The 20367-nt window shown below is 37.5% G+C and overlaps 1 protein-coding gene across 5 annotated transcripts in view; it reads right to left on the reverse strand.

The window, feature by feature from the left end:
* itpr3 (inositol 1,4,5-trisphosphate receptor, type 3) overlaps nt 1-20367 on the reverse strand; it is a 44811-nt gene that overhangs the window by 1144 nt on the left and 23300 nt on the right. For 3 of the 5 annotated variants that reach the window (XM_073867913.1, XM_073867912.1, XM_073867909.1), the window contains 27 exons: nt 19489-19740; nt 19280-19405; nt 19067-19192; nt 17132-17252; nt 16638-16819; nt 16387-16535; nt 16172-16280; nt 15995-16082; nt 15709-15884; nt 12690-12852; nt 12330-12481; nt 11460-11660; nt 10780-10890; nt 9719-9814; nt 9535-9636; nt 9097-9183; nt 8934-9008; nt 7192-7384; nt 6387-6509; nt 5996-6168; nt 5731-5898; nt 5468-5654; nt 5249-5329; nt 4660-4781; nt 4403-4568; nt 4085-4245; nt 243-404 (listed from right to left, as the gene is read on the reverse strand). In XM_073867913.1, the coding sequence (XP_073724014.1) occupies nt 243-404; nt 4085-4245; nt 4403-4568; nt 4660-4781; nt 5249-5329; nt 5468-5654; nt 5731-5898; nt 5996-6168; nt 6387-6509; nt 7192-7384; nt 8934-9008; nt 9097-9183; nt 9535-9636; nt 9719-9814; nt 10780-10890; nt 11460-11660; nt 12330-12481; nt 12690-12852; nt 15709-15884; nt 15995-16082; nt 16172-16280; nt 16387-16535; nt 16638-16819; nt 17132-17252; nt 19067-19192; nt 19280-19405; nt 19489-19740 (3852 nt within the window). The remainder of the gene's footprint in view (nt 1-242; nt 405-4084; nt 4246-4402; nt 4569-4659; nt 4782-5248; nt 5330-5467; nt 5655-5730; nt 5899-5995; nt 6169-6386; nt 6510-7191; nt 7385-8933; nt 9009-9096; nt 9184-9534; nt 9637-9718; nt 9815-10779; nt 10891-11459; nt 11661-12329; nt 12482-12689; nt 12853-15708; nt 15885-15994; nt 16083-16171; nt 16281-16386; nt 16536-16637; nt 16820-17131; nt 17253-19066; nt 19193-19279; nt 19406-19488; nt 19741-20367) is intronic. The other 2 variants (XM_073867911.1, XM_073867910.1) reach the window with 2 other exon arrangements.

Raw genomic sequence — 20367 nt, forward strand, 5'->3', positions numbered from 1 at the left:
GATACATTAAGAACATTAATTATACCAAACATATAAAAATAAAAACATTTGCTTAAAGCAGAAGCATCTACAAGTAACAGTACCATTTGTTGATTTCTTGCTTTATGGATAGCCCTGCTCACCATTAGATCTCATTGGTTCCAAAAACTACTCCACACATTTTGTGGGTGCAAATGTTACGCATTTGCTCTAACCTTTTTATGTGGCAACTGGTATGTATTGAGTGATATTGAGAAAAATACCTGTTCTTTCAGCTCTATTAATTGGCCTGTGAGTTGTGTGACAACATTCATGGTGGAGCTGAGACGGTCCTGGAGGTTCCTCATCTCATTCTGTTCTCCATCTCCTTCTGTTACAACAAGGGACATGGCCTGCATGCGCGGGAACCAATCTAGGTTCTTATTCTAAAAGAGGAGATGACATCACTGAATGAGTGCCTCAATCATAGGCTGGTATTTACATTTATGCCATTGGCTGATGTTTTTGTTTGACCCAAATTATAGTGCATTAAGTTATACATTTGATCAGTATGTTTTTTTGGTGTCGAGCCAAATGGTTGAGTTACAGAACAAGTATCCAGAGAATGCTTTTAAAAACCATGGTATTTTAAAATACACTATTAAAGGAAAACCCCAAACAGGGATGAATTTAGAAGCCACCAAACACCTCCATGCTTTCCCCATTCAAAGACTGTTACATGAGTAGTTACACAAGTAAGTATGGTGGCACAAAATAAAACGTGACGATTTTCTAAGTGAACAAAAAATAAGAACTATATTGCGTGGCGGGAGAGCACCTAAATTGCAGCACTTTGACCTCAGATGCAGTAATATTGATGGAAATTTGAGCGAGGACTAGGCATGTTACTACGCGCCCGAGGTCAAAGTGCTGCAAACTAAGTGCTCTTCCGCCATACAATATAGTTTCTCATTTTTTATCCCCTTAAAAAAATCACCATGTTTTATTTTGTACCACCATACTTGTGTAACTCTTTAAATAGAGAAAACACGGAAGTGTTTGGTGGCCTCCAAATCCATCCCCGCCTGGATCCCAAGGAATGAATGGAGCCAGGCCAAACGCCAACACATTCACAACACGCTGTACAAAGATTAAGTGCATGCATTGAAAAAGATAGGGATGTATTCATTCGTCTAAGTTAAGGTAAGAACATAGTAAAATATTAAAAAAATGTGGTGTTTTCCTTTAAAGCAGTGGTTTTCAATCTTGTCCTAGGGGACCCACTGCCCTGCACATTTTGCATGTCTCCCTTATCTAACACACCTGATTCAGATCATCAGCTCATTAAGGGAGAGATCCATGAACAGAACTGGGTGTGTCAGTTAAGGGAGACATACAAAATATGCAGAGCTGTGGGTCCCCTAGGACAAGATTGAAAACCACTGCTTTAAAGAGCCTCTATTTTCCTTTATATGATTTTGCATTCTTTTGGTGTGTAAGTGTGTGTTAGTACAAACTACAATCTGCAAAGTTACAAATCCCAAAGTCTACGATGACTCAAGTTTTCGTCTCCAACTGAATTACAGTATCTTTTCTTGGATTACAATGAACTTCAGGATTGTAGGTAACCGTTTAATTACGCAACTGGTAGACGTGGACTCACTGTACATTATCATAATTCCTCCCGCTTTTAACTCACAGCCTGTAAGTAGCCTATGTTTTTTTATATTTAAAGAATTTTTGACTATTTAAACCATGATTCAAACACAAGTTTTGACCAGTGTAGAGTAGCGCTTGTTTTTCGTTTCTACAGTCACAAATGCAGACATGCTTTTATGTTTAGGTATCTTTACCAATCTGTTACGTTCTGCTCAAGCTGCACTGGCAAAATTCAGCTTGGTCATCTCCATTTTCTGTATCAGATTCAGGCTTATATTGATAAGGTAGTAAAGACGATATTATCTTCTATTGGAAGATGATCTTCCAAATATGGTAAGGAGCGCCATATTTGCTCTACGCTAGAACAACAATAATATATGATATGTGGAACACAAAGTGTTTTTTGAACCATAAACCACATGAACACATTGTATTACACCAAATACACAAAATTATGTTCTCTTAAAGGAATATTCTACTCATTTTCAATATTAAAATATGTTATTACCTTAACTAAGAATTGTTGATACATCCCTCTATCATCTGTGTGCGTGCACGTAAGCGCTGGAGCGCGCTGCGACGCTTCGATAGCATTTAGCTTAGCCCCATTCATTCAATGGTACCATTTAGAGATAAAGTTAGAAGTGACTTAACACATCAACGTTTTTCCTATTTAAGACGAGTAGTTATACGAGCAAGTTTGGTGGTACAAAATAAAACGTAGCGCTTTTCTAAGCGGATTTAAAAGAGGAGCTATATTTTATGGCGTAATAGCACTTTTGGGAGTACTTCGACTCGCCTGAAAAGTCCACTCCCCTTCTCACTCTCATAATGGGAGAGGGAGGATGTTACTGCGCCGAGTCGAAGTACTCCCAAAAGTGTTATTACGCCATAAAATATAGTTCCTCTTTTAAATCCGCTTAGAAAAGCGCTACGTTTTATTTTGTACCACCAAACTTGCTCGTATAACTACTCGTCTTAAATAGGAAAAACGTTGATGTGTTTGGTCACTTTTAACTTTATCTCTAAATGGTACCATTGAATGAATGGGGCTAAGCTAAATGCTATCGAAGCGTCGCAGCGCGCTCCAGCGCTTACGTGCACGCACACAGATGATAGAGGGATGTATCAACAATTCTTAGTTAAGGTAATAACATATTTTAATATTGAAAATGAGTAGACTATTCCTTTAAGCAACATAATAGGGGCTCTTTAAAAACGATTGTATAGAGACCTTTTGCATGTTTGCAAACAGAGATGACGTTTTTTGTGGGCGGATCCCAACTGGTGGCAGAAAGTGACAGCTCTGCAATAGCGGTGTGAAGTGTTTTAGCGTTAAACTGTGATTTTTATGGATCCGGTGTTCTGTAGAAGTCTGTTTCCCCTATATTTCTCTTAAGTGTAATGTTTCTTATAACATTTTCACCAAGTTATGTTTATTTTTAAAATAAATTAAAAGTTTAAATGGCTTGGCTACTGATATGTGTGCATGTATTCTGTATAATATCATTTATTAAATATTTCATCATTTTCCTGTTTTCAATTTCTTCCTTATATTTATAGCCTACGTGTTTGTTCTAAAACTATTATGTTTACATACAAATTCATTTGTATAGGCCTGTTTATATATTATTAACACTTTATATCGTGTGTGTGTGTGTGCTATGTTTATATATTATTAGTAAACACCATCATTTAGAACAAACAGGAAGAAGACATAGGCTAAGATAGAAGGTAAAAAGAAGTAATAGAAAACTAAAAAAATATGAAAACTTTAATAAATGGTAATATTATTGATATTATGAACTCATTCAAATCTTTAATCTTTCTAAACAAATTATAAACGTAACGTGATAAAACGCTATAAGAGACACATAGAGGGAACAGACTTCGACAGAACACCGGATATCTTCACTAATTATTTTCTATTCAAATTATTAAAAGATTTTGAGATGATTTCATCACTCCAGTGTGTCCGGTTGAGGGCTTATTGCAACCATAAACACCTACGTTTATCTTCAAATGGTGTCTTCGACGACGGTATACCATAAAAATGAAGGTCATCTATTTTGGCATTCCTATTCTGACACTCAACAGCACAACAAAACATTTCTAGTGAGTTATATTGTTCATTTCACTCATGTCTAATTCATTTCCACTGTTTTTCTGCCACTACATTGCGCGTGTGACGTAACTGTGACGTCGACTCGCAAAAGGTCTATATACCATATACTGTAGCATGTCCCTAAATGACTTAATTATTGCACTACACTACATAATTAATAATTCAAAAAGTAACAGAAATTGTCATTAAAATTCTATTTTAATAAATTAAAATGTGTCATCCTTGCACGTGGTAAAGTATGAAATAGTAAAAAAAATGTATAAGTTTCTATTACTACAATGATAGCGTGTAAAGAAATATGGATCGTAGCCTAGAACCATAAGTATCCATTTTAACATTTACCTTTATCATGTGGGCCACGTAGCTCTCTGGGCCAGTGTAGTCAGTCTTGTTTTTCTCTCGCACAAGGACAATGAAATAGAGGTAGTTCCAGATGTTGTGCTCTAGTTTAATGTGCTCTTCAAATGAAACGGTTTTATTATCAAACTTGTCCCTCTCAAGACCTGTCAAAACAGAAATCAGAACACAAAAAAATCCATTTTGGTTTTCTGATCTCTAATAATTTATTTTTGGGTTTAATTTGTTTTAAATCTTAACCCCAAACTTAAGCATATGCACAATAAACAGACAATGACATCATCAGAATGTATCAAGTCATACAGCAGATGAAACAGGTGGTCTTCAGGATTTCCTCCTTCTTCTGTTTTTCACTACGGAGGTCAGCGAAAGTGTCGATAATCACACCGAAGATCAAATTGAGGACGATGATGATCACAACGAAGAAAAAGAGAAGGTCATAAACCACCCGAGCAGGGAACAAGGGCTCCTGTAGGATGATGAACATTTTATTAGATTCAAGTCATGTATGAGTATTTGCGGCATTTGTATAAGTTTTATGTGAATGTGGGTCTTCGTACATTTTTAGATGGTTTGCGCAGAACATCTCCCACACCTCCTCCATTCCTCAGCCCATGATTCAGTACAGTAATAATGCACATCAGAAGAGTGTCACAAGCTCTTTCAGTGTTATCTTCCTCTTCTGCAACGCCACAAAATTTTACACATTGCTGAGTGGTGATGCCATTTTCACACTTACAATACTAAACCAAAAAATACGCACGCATGATGCTTCAAATCATTTTAAAGGCGGGGTGCACGATCCCTGAAAGCCAATGTTGACATTTGAAATCACCTAAACAGACACGCCCCTACCCTAATAGAATCTGGACCTTCTTTTCATAGACCCGCCCCTTACATACCCAACCCAGGCAATGATGTCGTAAGTAGACACGCCCCTTACTGCTGGCTATGAGTGTGTTTTGGTACTCCGCCTGACTCTCTTTTCCAAAGCGTTTCTTAAAAATCGTGCACCCCACCTTTAAATTCTCGTAATTTTGTATTTATGATGATACTGTTCCACGTAAGCTCATCCTAAATTTGTTTATACTTTAGTTGGAGTTTGGTTACAGTGCAGGTTGGTTAAAAGTTTGGATTTTCGTCTCTCACCCTCTGCTGGTGCAACCAAACCGGTTTCCTCTGTGCAATCTACTCCATCTGCACCGCAGCTTTCCATAGAGTCATCTGCTCCTGTTAGACATTCACAAATCTCAATATTAAAAGTACAGATGATGTAATAATAAAGCAGCACTTGCTTTATTGATCTGTAAGTGCACGTTAGAAAGCCTATCAACCCCCATCTCGACATTACAAGTGTAAACTGTATACCTGTATCTGGGGCAGCAAGATGATCCACTTCCATGATAAAGTCATTCCTGAGGAACAGAAAGCCCACAATGGAGAAAAGGTAGACCAGGATGATGGCCAGAACAGCTGTGAGAAGAATCGAACGTCCGTTGCGCGTGACGCTCTTTATGACGTTTAGGAGTGTCTCCTCGCGGTAGATCAGATCAAACAGCTGAAGGAGATAAAGAGGAACATGAGATGATGTGGAATGAACATGCAATAAATTATAATAACAAGCTAATACTCAGCAATAGGCTATAGAAGAGTTCATGGACAAACAACCCCAGAGTACTGATCACCACGTAGACCACGTGGTACAGGAACTCAACATCCATTACCATGGCTTTGTAACCCATGATGAAAGTGCCGTTATTTCCCACAAAGCTCACCACAAACACAATCTTATTGATCAACTGTTTAAAGAAAAAAGATAGGGTTAAAAAGGTCAACTCTCTTCTGTACAAAAGATGTTTGCTTCTGTTGAAGCGCACCAGATCAGCGAATTCTTACATTGAGACCCCCCAACAGGAAGAGCGTGGGTCCGATGCCGAAGTGATAGATGCACCGCAGAGTGATGGTGACGGTGAGAGCCTGGAACCCATAACGCTTAGATAACAAACCCACGACAGCCAGTCCGGAAAAACCCCAAAACATCATAATCAGCATTGATGAGTCTATGGTACCTGAAAGCACAAGAGACTGTTAAAACTCAAGTAAAATAACATTTGCATCTAAAACTATATTGTGCATACAGCATGTTAGTGTAATTGGAGTGAAATAAAACAAGATGTTGGTTTGAAATAGTTGAAATTGTTAAAAAAGACATGGTACTTCTAATCAATGCTATAAAGCTACACATTAATACTGTACATTAATTCATACAAACATACTGGGAACTTACCGATTTGATCAGTATCGTGCGGGTAAAACAAAGCAATGATGAGGTTGATGAAGACAGCCAGATTGAAGGATATGGTGCCCCAAAGAGACATTCGGCGGGAGAACCAGAACAATACTGGCATACCTAAAAAATATTATACAGATCATTATATTTCAATACATAATCAATGAGCCAATACAACATTCCACGTTCCTAAATTTTCATATATTGGTTTATTTATCAATAGTAAATAAAGATGCATTGTACACAGAGAAAATAGCCTGTGCTCATTTGCATATCTTGGGTAACACATAAACATCGATGCATAAATATACAGACCTAATGGAAAAACACTAAATACCCAAATATTAAATACTAAATATAACAACAGTCCCAACCCTGGCAGATACTTTTTTAAAATTATAATAATAATAATAATAATAAATATAATATATATTATTGGGACTGTTGTTATATTTCATTTTATTTATTAAGACTCAACTTGTATACTTAAATTTTCTGATTTCTTTGTATGAATTCAATATTTAGCTTGATGGCTACATCTGGTGGAAATTTGTGTCAATAGCCCAGAAATCCCCTATATAATATATAATCTCCTATAATATATTGCTTGATTTGCTTTAAAGAAGTAATTTATCATCGGTGTCAAAGGATTTACATTTGGCAAACTGCTCCTGAGTCACTATAACTGAAACATGTTGCAGTACAGTATAGCACAGTTTTAACTATATAGGATGAGTTAAAAGATGAGATGTAGCTCTTTCTTAAATTTCTTACATTCTCACAGTTTAGGGCCAAAACTTACTGCGAAGTTTTTTCTGCCACTCCATTTCATTGTGCAGGAATTGGGTCTGTTCAAAGAAATGTGGGACTTTGCTGCCCTGCTCGTCTAGCTCTGTGGTGGTGAACACACGAAACTTTGACTCCTCTGTCAAAAACTCGCAAATGGGGTGAACAGGAAACACGATCTGCTCCATGCTGCGGTCCTCACGCACGATCTGCATGTGATATTCCAATGCAAGTTATTTTGCAACTTACACAACCAGTTTTAAATCATATCAATAATATCTTGATATGCAAAATAACCTAAGAAAATAAGTCTAGTTTTTAGACAAAAAAAAATCTAATTTTCCTAAACATTTAATTCAAGAAAATGTGCTAACCCCATTGGAAGATTTTTTGCTTGTCTTAAAGGCGGAGTCCACGATGTTTGAAAAACGCGTTGGAAAAGGAGACGGGCCGACTACCAAAACACACTTATAGCCAATCAAATCAAATCAAATGCCGGGTTGCGTATGTGTGGGGCGGGTCTATCAACAGAAGGTCCAGATTCTATTGGGGTAGGGGCGTGTTTGTTTAGGTGATTTCAAATATCAACATTGGCTTTCAAACATCATGGACTCCGCCTTTAAGGACAAATTCACTTAAATTTGAAACTTTTTTTGCTAAAAACTAGACTTGTTTGCTTATCAAGAAAATGTATATTGATTTAAGAATTCTTAGATATTTGTACTAAAAACAAAACAAAAGTAAAAAAAAATTGCAGTGTGAGCTAAAAAAAAATATGATTATCCTTTTGCGATATAATAATTATGACTCAACTTGTATACTTAAATGTTCTGTTTTCATTGTATGAATTCAATATTTGGCTTGATGGACACATCTGGTGGAAATTTTGTGCCAATAGCTCACTTACTGATCCCCCTACTGATAAAAATTCTGATGTGTCAAATACTTATTCTCCCCGCTGTATGTTTGGTCAAGCACTCTCATAACATAAATAAGAAATTGAGTGAAGCCTGCTCCTACGTCACAATTATTTGGGTTATTTTTAACCCACAATGAGTAAATATTGGACCGAACACACCGCTGTGTTAAAACTGACCCAATGCTGGGTTACTAATATACCCGACCTGTGCTACTTATGACAGATTTTATGGTCCAGGGTCACATATTGTTTCCAAATTTAATTAATTTGCTACATGCAGACCTACAATTTAAAGGAACAGTATGTAGGATTGTGGCCAAACTGGTATTGCAATCACAAAACTTGTGGCTAAAACTGGTACTGCAATCACACAACTGGTGGCCAATACAGAAAATGACAACATAAACATCAGTTGAAGGCTGCAACTCCACTTTTTAAATGACAATATCCTGGCCAGACCACTGTTGTCAGTGATATGAGTATTTGAAATGAAAATTATTTCTTATGTCTAGTGACATATCAGGGTCATTTTATGATTAATTGATATAAATTTCTTACATACTGTTCCTTTAATTAATTTGAAATTTTTTGGGGAACCCCTTAGAAGACCTTCTTTGGGGTCCCTAGACACCAGTTTAAAAAACCCTGAGCTAAACTTTCATTTAAATGTTTTATTTTTACTCTCTATAATAATCTAACAATCTTTTATCTATCATAACCTTCATAACCATTTTACTTCATTCTTGGTGCAGTTGTTAGTTATTTGGATGACATACAGCAGTACTGTACAGTATGTGCAAAAAGATTACAACAGCTGAGACATTTTGACCTCAACTGACCTCAATGTTAGATGTTTTATGGTCGTAGTATTCTAAAGGATCCTCTTTTGATTCCTCCTGCTTGTTCAAGGTGAGCTACAGTAAAAGCAAGCAAAAGTATTTTATAAGTAGATTATTCAAAAATTTCTTAATGAAACAGCTACCATCCATATTTAAAAGTCACCATAGAGGAGATGCTCTCCTCTCCTTCACCGTTCATCTTCTTTTGTGGTTTGAGCAGCGTGAGAAGCGTTTTGTTGTGTCGGGCAAGCTGCAGAAACAGAAGCAACATTTCATCATCAGAGCATCTAAAACAGAACTGCCATATTACAAAATAGACCACTTGAAATATTAACCAATATTTTTTATTTCAGCGGTTAAAATCGGAACTAGTGCCGATAAATGTAATTCGGTCTTTACGCTTAACAATAAACAACTGTGTTCATACAGGTCAATAATCATACTAGCAAGTACAATGTATAGGAAATGCCTAAGAAATTATAATAGTAATACAATTCTTGATAAATGTATTGGTGTTCGGGTAACTATTGCCCCATGCAATCTTTAACAAAAATGATACTGGATTATTTTGCAAGTTAACCACTACAATGCAATGGCCCACCTGTAGTGCCAGGATGTAGATGTTGTGTCCGACTTCTCGCGGTGACACTTCCCCCTCCTCACATTCTGTCTCTTGCCAGTAAGCTTTTTTTATCACCTCCACCTGAAGACAAAAAGCCCACTATTGTTAGACTATTACAATTCATACTTGTAATTCACATTTAACAACCATGTGACACACTGACCAGTTCCCGAGGTCGAAGGTTAAAGAGGATTCTCTCTGCATTTTCGTTATCATGACGACTCTCCATCAGAGCGAGCAGGAGCTTAGAGGCGTTATCCTGAGGATATAGTTACATTAAAGGAACATGCCCACATTTTGGGAATTTAGCTTATTCACCGTATCCCCCAGAGTTAGATAAGTCCATACATACCTCTCTCATCTCCGTGCGTGCTGTAACTCTGTCTGACGCAGCCCCCGCTAGCTTAGCTTAGCACAAAGACTGGAAGTGGGTGGCTTTAGCTAGCATACTGCTCCCAATAAGTGACAAAATAACGCGATCATTTTCCTATTTATGTGTTGTGATTTGTATAGTCAACCGTGTACAAATAACAAGGTGATATGAGACACAGCGATCTTTTAACAGTATACATACTGAGAACTATATTCTCTGAAGACGAAGCACTGCCGCATGGGCGGAGTGATCTGCTCGCAGCACACGAGAAGCCCCTGGTGAGGAGCAGAGAGTTCGGTCAGAATTGTGCAAATCACTCCGCCCATGCGGCAGTGCTTCGTCTTCAGAGAATATAGTTCTCAGTATGTATACTGTTAAAAGATCGCTGTGTCTCATATCACCTTGTTATTTGTACACGGTTTGACTATACAAATCACAACACATAAATAGGAAAATTATCGCGTTATTTTGTCACTTATTGGGAGCAGTATGCTAGCTAAAGCCACCCACTTCCAGTCTTTGTGCTAAGCTAAGCTAGCGGGGGCTGCGTCAGACAGAGTTACAGCACGCACGGAGATGAGAGAGGTATGTATGGACTTATCTAACTCTGGGGGATACGGTGAATAAGCTAAATTCCCAAAATGTGGGCGTGTTCCTTTAACACATATGGTGGATGTTTATATCCAAAGCAACCTACAGTACAGTGCATTAAAAGTATACATCTTCATGGAATCAAACCCATGACCTTTGCGATGCCGATGCAATGCTCTACCAATTGAGCTGAAAAAACGATGCCACAGCAATTTGTAATTTAAAGCAAGGATAGTGTGTAAACAAGGCCTAAAGCTCACCTTGAGCTGCAACACCAGCTCCATACGGTAACGGCACAGTGGACTGATGTCATTCAGTATCAAGGCTGTGATGATGTCAATGCCATTGCACTCGTGAGAAACAATGCACGTCTTTAGGAAAAGAGAACAAATAAATGCAACTTCCTGAATTTAGCAAGAAGATGAGCTGCTCAACTTATTTAGCTTAAATAAAAAAAACTTTATTATAACCATGAACTTGATCAGAATGATTTTTAAAGTCACCATGAAACAGAAGCACTGACTGTCTTCTTTTATGTAGCGTGATGTATATCAGAGTGAAAGAGCTTTTGAAATGAGCGGGACTTGATTTTGTCCATTGAGAACTGATTGGATCATTGGAATTTGAGCCATGTTGCTAATTGCTAATCGTGGCAATTGCTAATCCCGGGCAAAATCAATTTTCCGATAGCCGCGCCCTTGTGGCATTCCTCGTAACAGGAGATGAAGAGAGATATCGTTTTAAGAAGAGGAGGAGGTTAACGTTTTTGATTAAAGATTATAAGGGCACATGATTAAAAAAAATAATAATAATAATAATGAAGAGCACTGTCCATAAAAATGTAAAGTTTTTCATTTCAATTTCATGGTGACTTTAAGTAGCTACATTTTTTATTTAAAAAAAGCTCTCACTCAGCAGTATCTGTGATTGATTATCTGACCTGGTTCTCCTGGCAGGGTCCCTGGCAGTACTCTGTGAGCGTCTCCAGGGTCTGTGTGATCAGCTCTACATTATTCTCATTAATGTAAAGACCCAGCAGACCCAGTCCACCTGTTGTGCTTCCACACATGATGTCCAGAAACTGGAGCGTTTCACACACCAGATTGTAGTTTGTTTTGTTGCTCTGACTGCGAAGAAAATTCTAAGGTGAAAGTGAAAAAATATATTAACATACAGAAATAACATGTTTAAAAATATGACCGAAGGATGAGGTTTAACTCAATGTACACACAAAAGCAGGGCAGTATTATGGTATATAGCCATAGACACGAGTTCTCCAACCTTTTTGTGAGCAAGGGCTACCACAATGGATATAAACAGTCTGCAGGGCTACTTTTTTTAAATAGTCCATTCAAAACTTTTACTTTTTAAAGTTTTACTTGTTGGTTTTATTTTATTTTACTTGTTGATATGTTTTATCATTATTTAAAATGTTAACATACATAAAAGAAACCATATAAAAATATGTAATAAATAAATATTAAAATTGAGGCTATTAACAGAACGTGCTTTGGCGGACAACTCACAGACTTCGTGCGGGCAACCTGGGCACCATGTTGGAGACCACGGCCTTAGACAATCTACTATGTACACAATACAATTACGCTGTGGCATATACATGGCATGATTTTAAACAGCCAACATCAAGCAGAAACTACAGACTACTCTGCAAACTGTGGTCACAGACAGCTTTGTTGATTTAATTTGTTTGACTTAATTTGGCATCAGAGAGGTACCAAAACTAAGCTATAAATTCATAAACCGACCAGAAAAAACAAACACTTCAGCAAGTTTCTGAGGTTGGCCAGACCTGAAGATCTTGATTGTGGTTTTCACAGAGCAGCTGTAAAAAGCGTAGGATGGGTTTCATGATGGTGACAACCGGACCCATTTCTGTCTCGACTTCCTGCTGCTCAGGCTGTTGAGGTGCCTGCTCAGGCTGAGCAAAGGAAGGCACTCCACCTGCAGCAAACACCAAAAACTGAAGTTTATTTCATTTATTAGCAATGCATTAATGCATAATTCATAAAAAGTGTAGGCATAATTTACATCTAGTATTTAAAAAATGTTAAAGTTAACACAAAATGATGTTATTGCTTAAAGGTTCCACTTTCACAATCATCCAATAAGCAGAAATAAGTAATGCATGTGGCTTTCTCCTTTGATTTACCTGGCTCTAGATCCTTGTCATCTTTAGCTTTGTTGCTCATTTCCCCCACATTGACTGAAATGTTGGATTTGACTTCCAGCTGAGCATTCTTCATGCGATCATTCAGCACTTTAAAAAACTTCTCAGACTTGTTATCACCCATCATGAGTTTGTAGAATGAGTTCTGTCAAAACATGTAAAATAAACAGGATTCAGTTTGGTAACACTTTACTTGAAGAGGTGTTCATAAGACTGACATGACACCTTCATAATCATGACATGACACGTGCTACAAACATGAAGAAGGTTTTATGCATGTTTATGACAACTGTCGTTAAGTGTCATTCCCTCAATTATCTACTTTTTAATGCAAATATGACATTGTTTGAGATGTCTTTGTCATGACAGCTTGACATTACCGAGACAACACAACTGACCACTTTTACCAGTGATACCAATTTAAATAAAATGTTATTAAGTGTTAATACTCTTGTCAGATAGTTTTATAACAGTGTCATTAATATTTTTCTTCACCTCAACTACAGTGGTACAAATATAATTTGTCATTAAAATGTCATTAAGTGTTAAAGGAATAGTCTACTCATTTTCAATATTAAAATATGTTATTACCTTAACTAAGAATTGTTGATACATCCCTCTATCATCTGTGTGCGTGCACGTAAGCGCTGGAGCGCGCTGCGACGCTTCGATAGCATTTAGCTTAGCCCCATTCATTCAATGCTGCCATTTAGAGATAAAGTTAGAAGTGACCAAACACATCAACGTTTTTCCTATTAAAGAGGAGTAGTTATACAAGCAAGTTTGGTGGTACAAAATAAAACGTAGCGCTTTTCTAAGCGGATTTAAAAGAGGAACTATATTTTATGGCGTAATAGCACTTTTGGGAGTACTTCGACTCGCCTGAAAAGTCCGCTCCCCTTCTCACTCTCATAATGGGAGAGGGAGGGTGTTACTGCGCCGAGTCGAAGTACTCCCAAAAGTGCTATTACGCCATAAAATATAGTTCCTCTTTTAAATCCGCTTAGAAAAGCGCTACGTTTTATTTAGTACCACCAAACTTGCTCGTATAACTACTCGTCTTAAATAGGAAAACGTTGATGTGTTTGGTCACTTCTAACTTTATCTCTAAATGGCAGCATTGAATGAATGGGGCTAAGCTAAATGCTATCGAAGCGTCGCAGCGCGCTCCAGCGCTTACTTGCACGCACACAGATGATAGAGGGATGTATCAACAGTTCTTAGTTAAGGTAATAACATATTTTAATATTGAAAATGAGTAGACTATTCCTTTAATACTCAGTCAAATAGTTTTATAACAATGTCATGAATATTCTTCAGTTCATAATTGTTTTTATAAGTTTCCTCCAGGTGTTTAAGAAATAAAATCATGCATTCAATAATAATAATAATAATAATAATATTTATTCAAATTAATGAAATTTTATTCTATTGCATTTGGAGACTGATTCATCTAAAATTAAATGAAAACATGCAGCGTTAGGTCCATATATCTGGAAAAACAGTTAATTACATTAAATAAATTATATGTTTTGTTCATTTTTCTCTTCTATGTTGGAAAATTTCAGAACTCTTTGTCAAGTCACATTAACTACATCTTATAACATGCCTTTCTGGATTACTCGATTCTGATTGGTCACAATAAAGCAGTGTGTGATATTCCTGAATATTGTGCTTTAGTGATATTAGTCTTCCCATCCAAGCTACTTAAAAGTTTGTAACAACAACAATTACTATACTGCCCTACAAAGGCTAAGTGCAGTAACTACGCAAACACTGAAACCGAGAAAAATGCCTTTAAAGTTTTTTACACCAGCCAGTCAAACACGTAACTGCAATTTTGGCACACACATTTCTCTGAAATGGGACAAAATTGAACCAGGAGACTTCGTCACAAGACGCAACAGATCTCACAAAGCCCATTTCAACCCTTAACTTAATTTTGACCAAATGCGTAGTTACTGCGCTTTGGCTTTGTAGGGCAGTATAAAGTCCTGCATTTTAAATCAATATTGGTGACCAGTTATATACGTCAAGATATAGTATAGTCAGTTGGTTGTTATCACAAAATAATAAGTTCAATCTCTCATCACTTTTAGCGATGAAGATTGACTAATGCCGCTTTTCCATTGCATAGTACCCCACGATTTAGTTTGTTTTAGATTGGGACGGGTCAGCTTACTTTTGGGAGCTTTTCCATTGGGTGCAGTACATAGTACCCGATACTTTTTTAGTACCAGCTCAGTTGGGGTTCCACGCGACCCAAGCTGATACCAAACGTGATGCGAAAACACATTAGATCACTGATTGGTCTGAGAGAATCGTCACTACCAGCGTCATTGGTATAATGTAAAATATTAGCTATACCTTGCGCTGACTCGAGCAAACATGTTATCATCTGTGCTCTGCTATAAGTTCCCAAACTCCCTTTTAGCGATGAAAAACATCCACAGGTTGAGAATCAGGAACACCATAAGCATTTTTTTCCAAACTTGCAGTTTGTGGCGGAACATTCGCGACGAGCACGTCAGCATTAAATGCTACTTAAATGAGGCTCAGCGAAGTGGGTCGACTGACGCCAAGGGTCTTTGAACGGAAACTGTCATGTGAGATAGAGGTAACGTTAGTGATAAACGCGATGTGCAAACATCTATTTGTGGTGGCCAATTTTAATTTTGTGCTGGACTGAGAAATAATAAATATATGGGAATGTACAACAACGCTCTCACTTGTATGATGTCACAGCAGTAGACAGCGCAAATATAACGACACGCCTATAATCCCTCCCACTGCAAAGTGATACCAAACTCGTGGAAAAGCTAACCACGCCAAAGTGAGGTGAGCTGACCCGACCTGACCCAAACCAAACCAAACCGTGTGGTACTATGCAATAGAAAAGCGCCATAACTGTAATAAACTCTTAATTCAATAACTGGTACATTCACCTGCAATTAAAGTCATTAAGTGTATGAACATGACTTTATGGTAACTGTATTCACACCTGGATCTCGGTGTTGCCCCCTTCCAGCAAAGATATGGCAAACTGTATGCTCTCCTGGAAGATCTTCTCATTCTTTGTGCTGGTTATGAGGTCTATGAAGAGTTTGGTGCCGCCTTCTCTATCTAGTCGGCATTGTAATGCTGCAACAGCAATCCAGTCTCTCTCCACCTCTCCACCTTCACAAACACACCCAAAATACATCAGCTCACGAAGAAGTGCCTATTGTTCGTCCAGTTAGCATTAACCATTCTGGTGTAATTTGTGTAATACTGAAAGGTAAAATTACCACCACCTTGTTCAGGAACTTCTGTCTTTATGTTCTTTTTGTTTGTATAGAGGTAGTTTTGAAGCAACACCTTTCTCAAGGCAAACCCCTGTGGCATAATAAATAGAGATTAACCTTTAATTGCTACTATTATTATTTAGTTTGGTTAAGGAGAAGTTTTGCTGCACTTAATCTCACCTTCTCATCGAAGTCCATTTCCCGAATGAGCATTTCCTGTAGAGTTCTGAGGACTTTGATGCAGAGCTTCTCATCCGAGTTCATCAAGGCTTTAGTGTGTTGAATCAGTCTGCACAAAAGTGAGGCGCCAACTTAATTAAAATGTAAAAAATCCAAACACATGTTTTCAAACCAATAGTACTGAAAAAGCATTAAAGTCACCAGTTCTGACTCACTTAGATATAAAGCCTCCCGATTCACAACGTGTCCGTGCATCAGTGCCTTCCATAAAGAGAAGCTCGGGCTGATGTAGCACATCCACCAGCACTGATAGCTCAGCGTTAACCAGAGGCATCAGACGCTCCTCCAGTGTGTTACTGATTTCCTGATGTCACAAATAAATATACATTGACCAACACATCCCAAATAAACAATTTAAGCTTTGACCTATGGTGTCTTACAATTGCATGCACACACAAGTACACACCTGTAGTTTGTCTATGATGTTTTTGTAGTCCCAGGGGTTGGTGGGAGCAGAAGGCCGTGTGAGGCGTGACAGGTTTTTACTGGTGAGGATGGTGCGAGACAGTGTGTTGGAGTTACTCTGACTTAACATCATGTTGACAAGAGCTTCAAGCTCCACCGGTAGAGATATGCTGCGAATCTTTGTTGTGAGGAGAGACGGGTAACAAAACAAGAACATGTTTAAGCACTTTCAAAGCTTTTGTGAGAAAAAAATTACTTTTGAAGCACTGTAGCTCTTAAAAATTGTGATTTTGTCAATTTGGGGAATTTACAGTGTGCAAAGCATGAAAGCACATACTGTACAGTAGTTGAAACCTTTCATGTGTGACTCATCTCATGCAGACTACTGTATACCCAGAAATGAAAATGCACAGCCCAGTGTGAAAAGTTTTAAATAATGTGCATGTGTGTCTTATTAAATAAGAGAAAGGGTCTTATTTAAGGAGGTAAACTTACTTGTCATAGCCAAAGTTCGAATACAGGCCTCTACTTGGATTTTTTGCTGTGCTTGCAGCCATGGACAGTCTAGCAGACGCATGGTGGACTGTAGCAGCTGTTTGACTGTGGTGTGATGAGCCTGAATAAGATATCATCATCATCATCATCATCAAATTAATATAACTCTGGCATGTTTTGGTCTAGAAGCCTAATTTTGGTCTTCTTTTAAAGAAGTCACTTTAAAGTTTTTTAGAGATGTGTCTGGACGTGAAAATATATTTTTTATAGCAGTTTACATTTATTTGTAATAAAAAAAAAGTATTATTATTTTTAATACATACAATTATCAAAAAACTGAGGTTTGTGTTGGTCTGCTGCATACTCTTGTCACAATTACAGTTACTGCATTTTTATTATTACAGTCATTACTGCTAAAAGGTTTTGTAATATGAAAACTACATTCTTAGACCTTATTTTATCGTGATGGATTTACATTTACATGAAAATAGGGCTGTCAAAATTAACATGTTAATAATGTGTTAACGCAAATTCATTTTAACGCCACAAATTTTATTAACACGTGATTAACGCAACACGCAATTTCTGTTCGTATTTTAAAGCATAAAGGAATGATACAAAATAGACTGCAGGACTTGCTTGATGTTAAAATAATTAAGAGAGATAAAGTTCGGGACCTGATTGATGTTAAAAGAGTTATTAAGAGTGACAAGACTCAAAAGCGTTCCTAACGCTGACGTCTGAACTCCATGCACACACACGCAAATATCTGTTTTGACAAGAATTCACACAGGTAGGACCTATAAACTGTTCAATCTGAAGTGAATGTTTGGTTAAATGTTGAGGAAACGTACAGTATATGTTGTGTAACATTATAATAAACCTTTGCATTAGCCTACAGTATCTTAAAGCTGTCTGTCTCAATGTCAAAATTAAAAAATAACACATATATTTAACATAAATTGATCTTGTTTTTGCTTTGCGTAAACATGTGTAGTTCTGTCTTGTTTTGTCAGATTCCAACAAATCATGCATTGTTTTGAAGTTTTTGAATAGAGAATGTTAAAATATAAATAACACATTTTTGAAAATATTTGTTGAAAATTTTTTGTCATATTTATTAACACTTCTAGCAAATTCTTTTATGCTAAGCCCAGTGTGGTCCCTTACATCCGCTTGTTGAATGTTGATTCATTTAACAGTAAGCATGATGTCAGGGATGCCGAGCCCATTCGCCAACATTTTAAGCGTACCTCCCCTATGATCTGGATCTTAAAGCTGAATTTCAGTTTATAGCCGGCCGGCATCCCATTTCTTGCTGGTAAAGTTTATCTGAATGAAGTGACTAAACCAAATTAATTTCCACACCTACGCATTGAGCATTGTTATTGTAATTTTGATTGAGAATTGTGAAATTTGTTAGTAAATTCGATCTGCTTAAGGGCTACTGGCAGGTTCTGTTGACCCCATAGCTCAGGAGATCTGAGGGGTTATCCAGCGACTTAATAAATAAGTTTGTTTCAGGTTTGGAGGGAGTTATACGGTTTATTTGGATGACGTGGTGGTTATTAGCGATTCATGGGAGCAGCATTTGCGTCATGTTGCTGACCTGCTTTCTCGTTTTGGAAAGGCAGGTCTTACAGTAAATTTGGACAAATATGAATTGCCCAAATCAACAATTAACATTGTCTGGAGTTCCTTGCTTCTCGAAGGGTTAAGTTGGGTTGCAAGAATGGATACCCTTTTTATTGGGGAAGGTGTAATGAACCCAGTGTGATTTATACAGTATGTGTGGAGTCACAGAGTTTTTCCAGAGTTTGGACTTATGCCAGCGATTTTTATGTAAGTCCCTTCCATATTGGAGGGGGGCTCCTCTCCTTAACCTATGTTAAGCTGTTTAATTTGTTTCCTTGCAAAAAGATTATGAAAGATTACCTCTGTAGTGGTGCTGTTTTCCGAGAATGGAGAGCTGAAGAAGGCATTTATAGTGTCTAAAACCACCTGAATAACATATTTCTCCAGCACAGTGTCTGACATACGCTTCTCACGGATCGAACACACCTGGAAGTCCAAACAAACAGAATGAACAAGATTCCCAATAGCGCTGAAGTAATAAATTCAATAAATCAGTTTGAACAGTGGGCCTACCCTGGCCATATCTGTAGTGAAGTTGTCAAACAGCTTCCAGATGTGATTGCTGGTATAGATTTCCTTCATCTCCACTTCTGTGTCAACATAGCAGTGGTTGACAAAGTTTACGTAGGCAATCTTCACCTGGAAGGCACAAAAGAGCTTTCAAAAATCCACAAACCACATGCGGTAGGTATAACCGAGTGTTTTCGGCATCAGCCGCTTACCTCTGTGATGCAGTCTTCATGCGTGATCACTCTCACCATGTCCTCTAGGGGCAGCAGAGATGTGCATTTAATCTCAGTGTAGACGTTTTTACCCTCCGCACATGCAGCTAGTAGCTCTACCAGAGAGATATGATAACGCAGAGGGCTGTCCTCCGTCACTCCCTCCCTCGCTTGTGTCATCAGTTCAACCATGGTGGCAAACGATGCCTTATCGTTGTAGAAGACGACCACTTCATCACCCGCACTTGTAAGCTGAAAATAAAAAGAGTAATTATCTAACAAAATCCGTGAAACTGTATATACCATGAACTATAAGTAAAAGTCCCTTTGTTTATCACTTTCAATCACATTTAACTCTTTCCCCGTCAGCATTTTTCATGATTTTCACAAAAGTTTAATGCCTCCCAGAAAATGTTCTTCTTTAAATATATAAACATACAATACATTAAATTAAAGAACAGACCCTCTGCTTTCAAACAAACAAAAAACGTTTCATTCTACCTTCATTAGTTCTCTTTTTATAACCTCTTAAATATGGGTAGGTTTCTTCAAAAACACCAAATTTTGAGCAAAAAGCTGAGATGATAAAATTTTTGTAAAAAACTTTTGATAAAGATCAGACGCAGACAATCCTCAAAACTTAGATGGACAAACAGCTGTTTGCCCTAGGGCGATACTTCCGGGTTTTATAAGTCACGGATAATAAGTCATAATAGCAGTATTGCGGATTGACGAGATAATTCGTCAATGGCGGGGAAAGAGTTAACTGTTAATCTGACTGTTCATTAAAGGTACTATATGTAATTTTTGTTGCTACAGATCACAAAATAGTAACAGAGGCGTAGCTTGATGATCCTGTGATACTGGAATGATGGGAGT

This window comes from Misgurnus anguillicaudatus, chromosome 5, assembly GCF_027580225.2.
Source record: "Misgurnus anguillicaudatus chromosome 5, ASM2758022v2, whole genome shotgun sequence".
Lineage (NCBI taxonomy): Eukaryota > Metazoa > Chordata > Actinopteri > Cypriniformes > Cobitidae > Misgurnus > Misgurnus anguillicaudatus.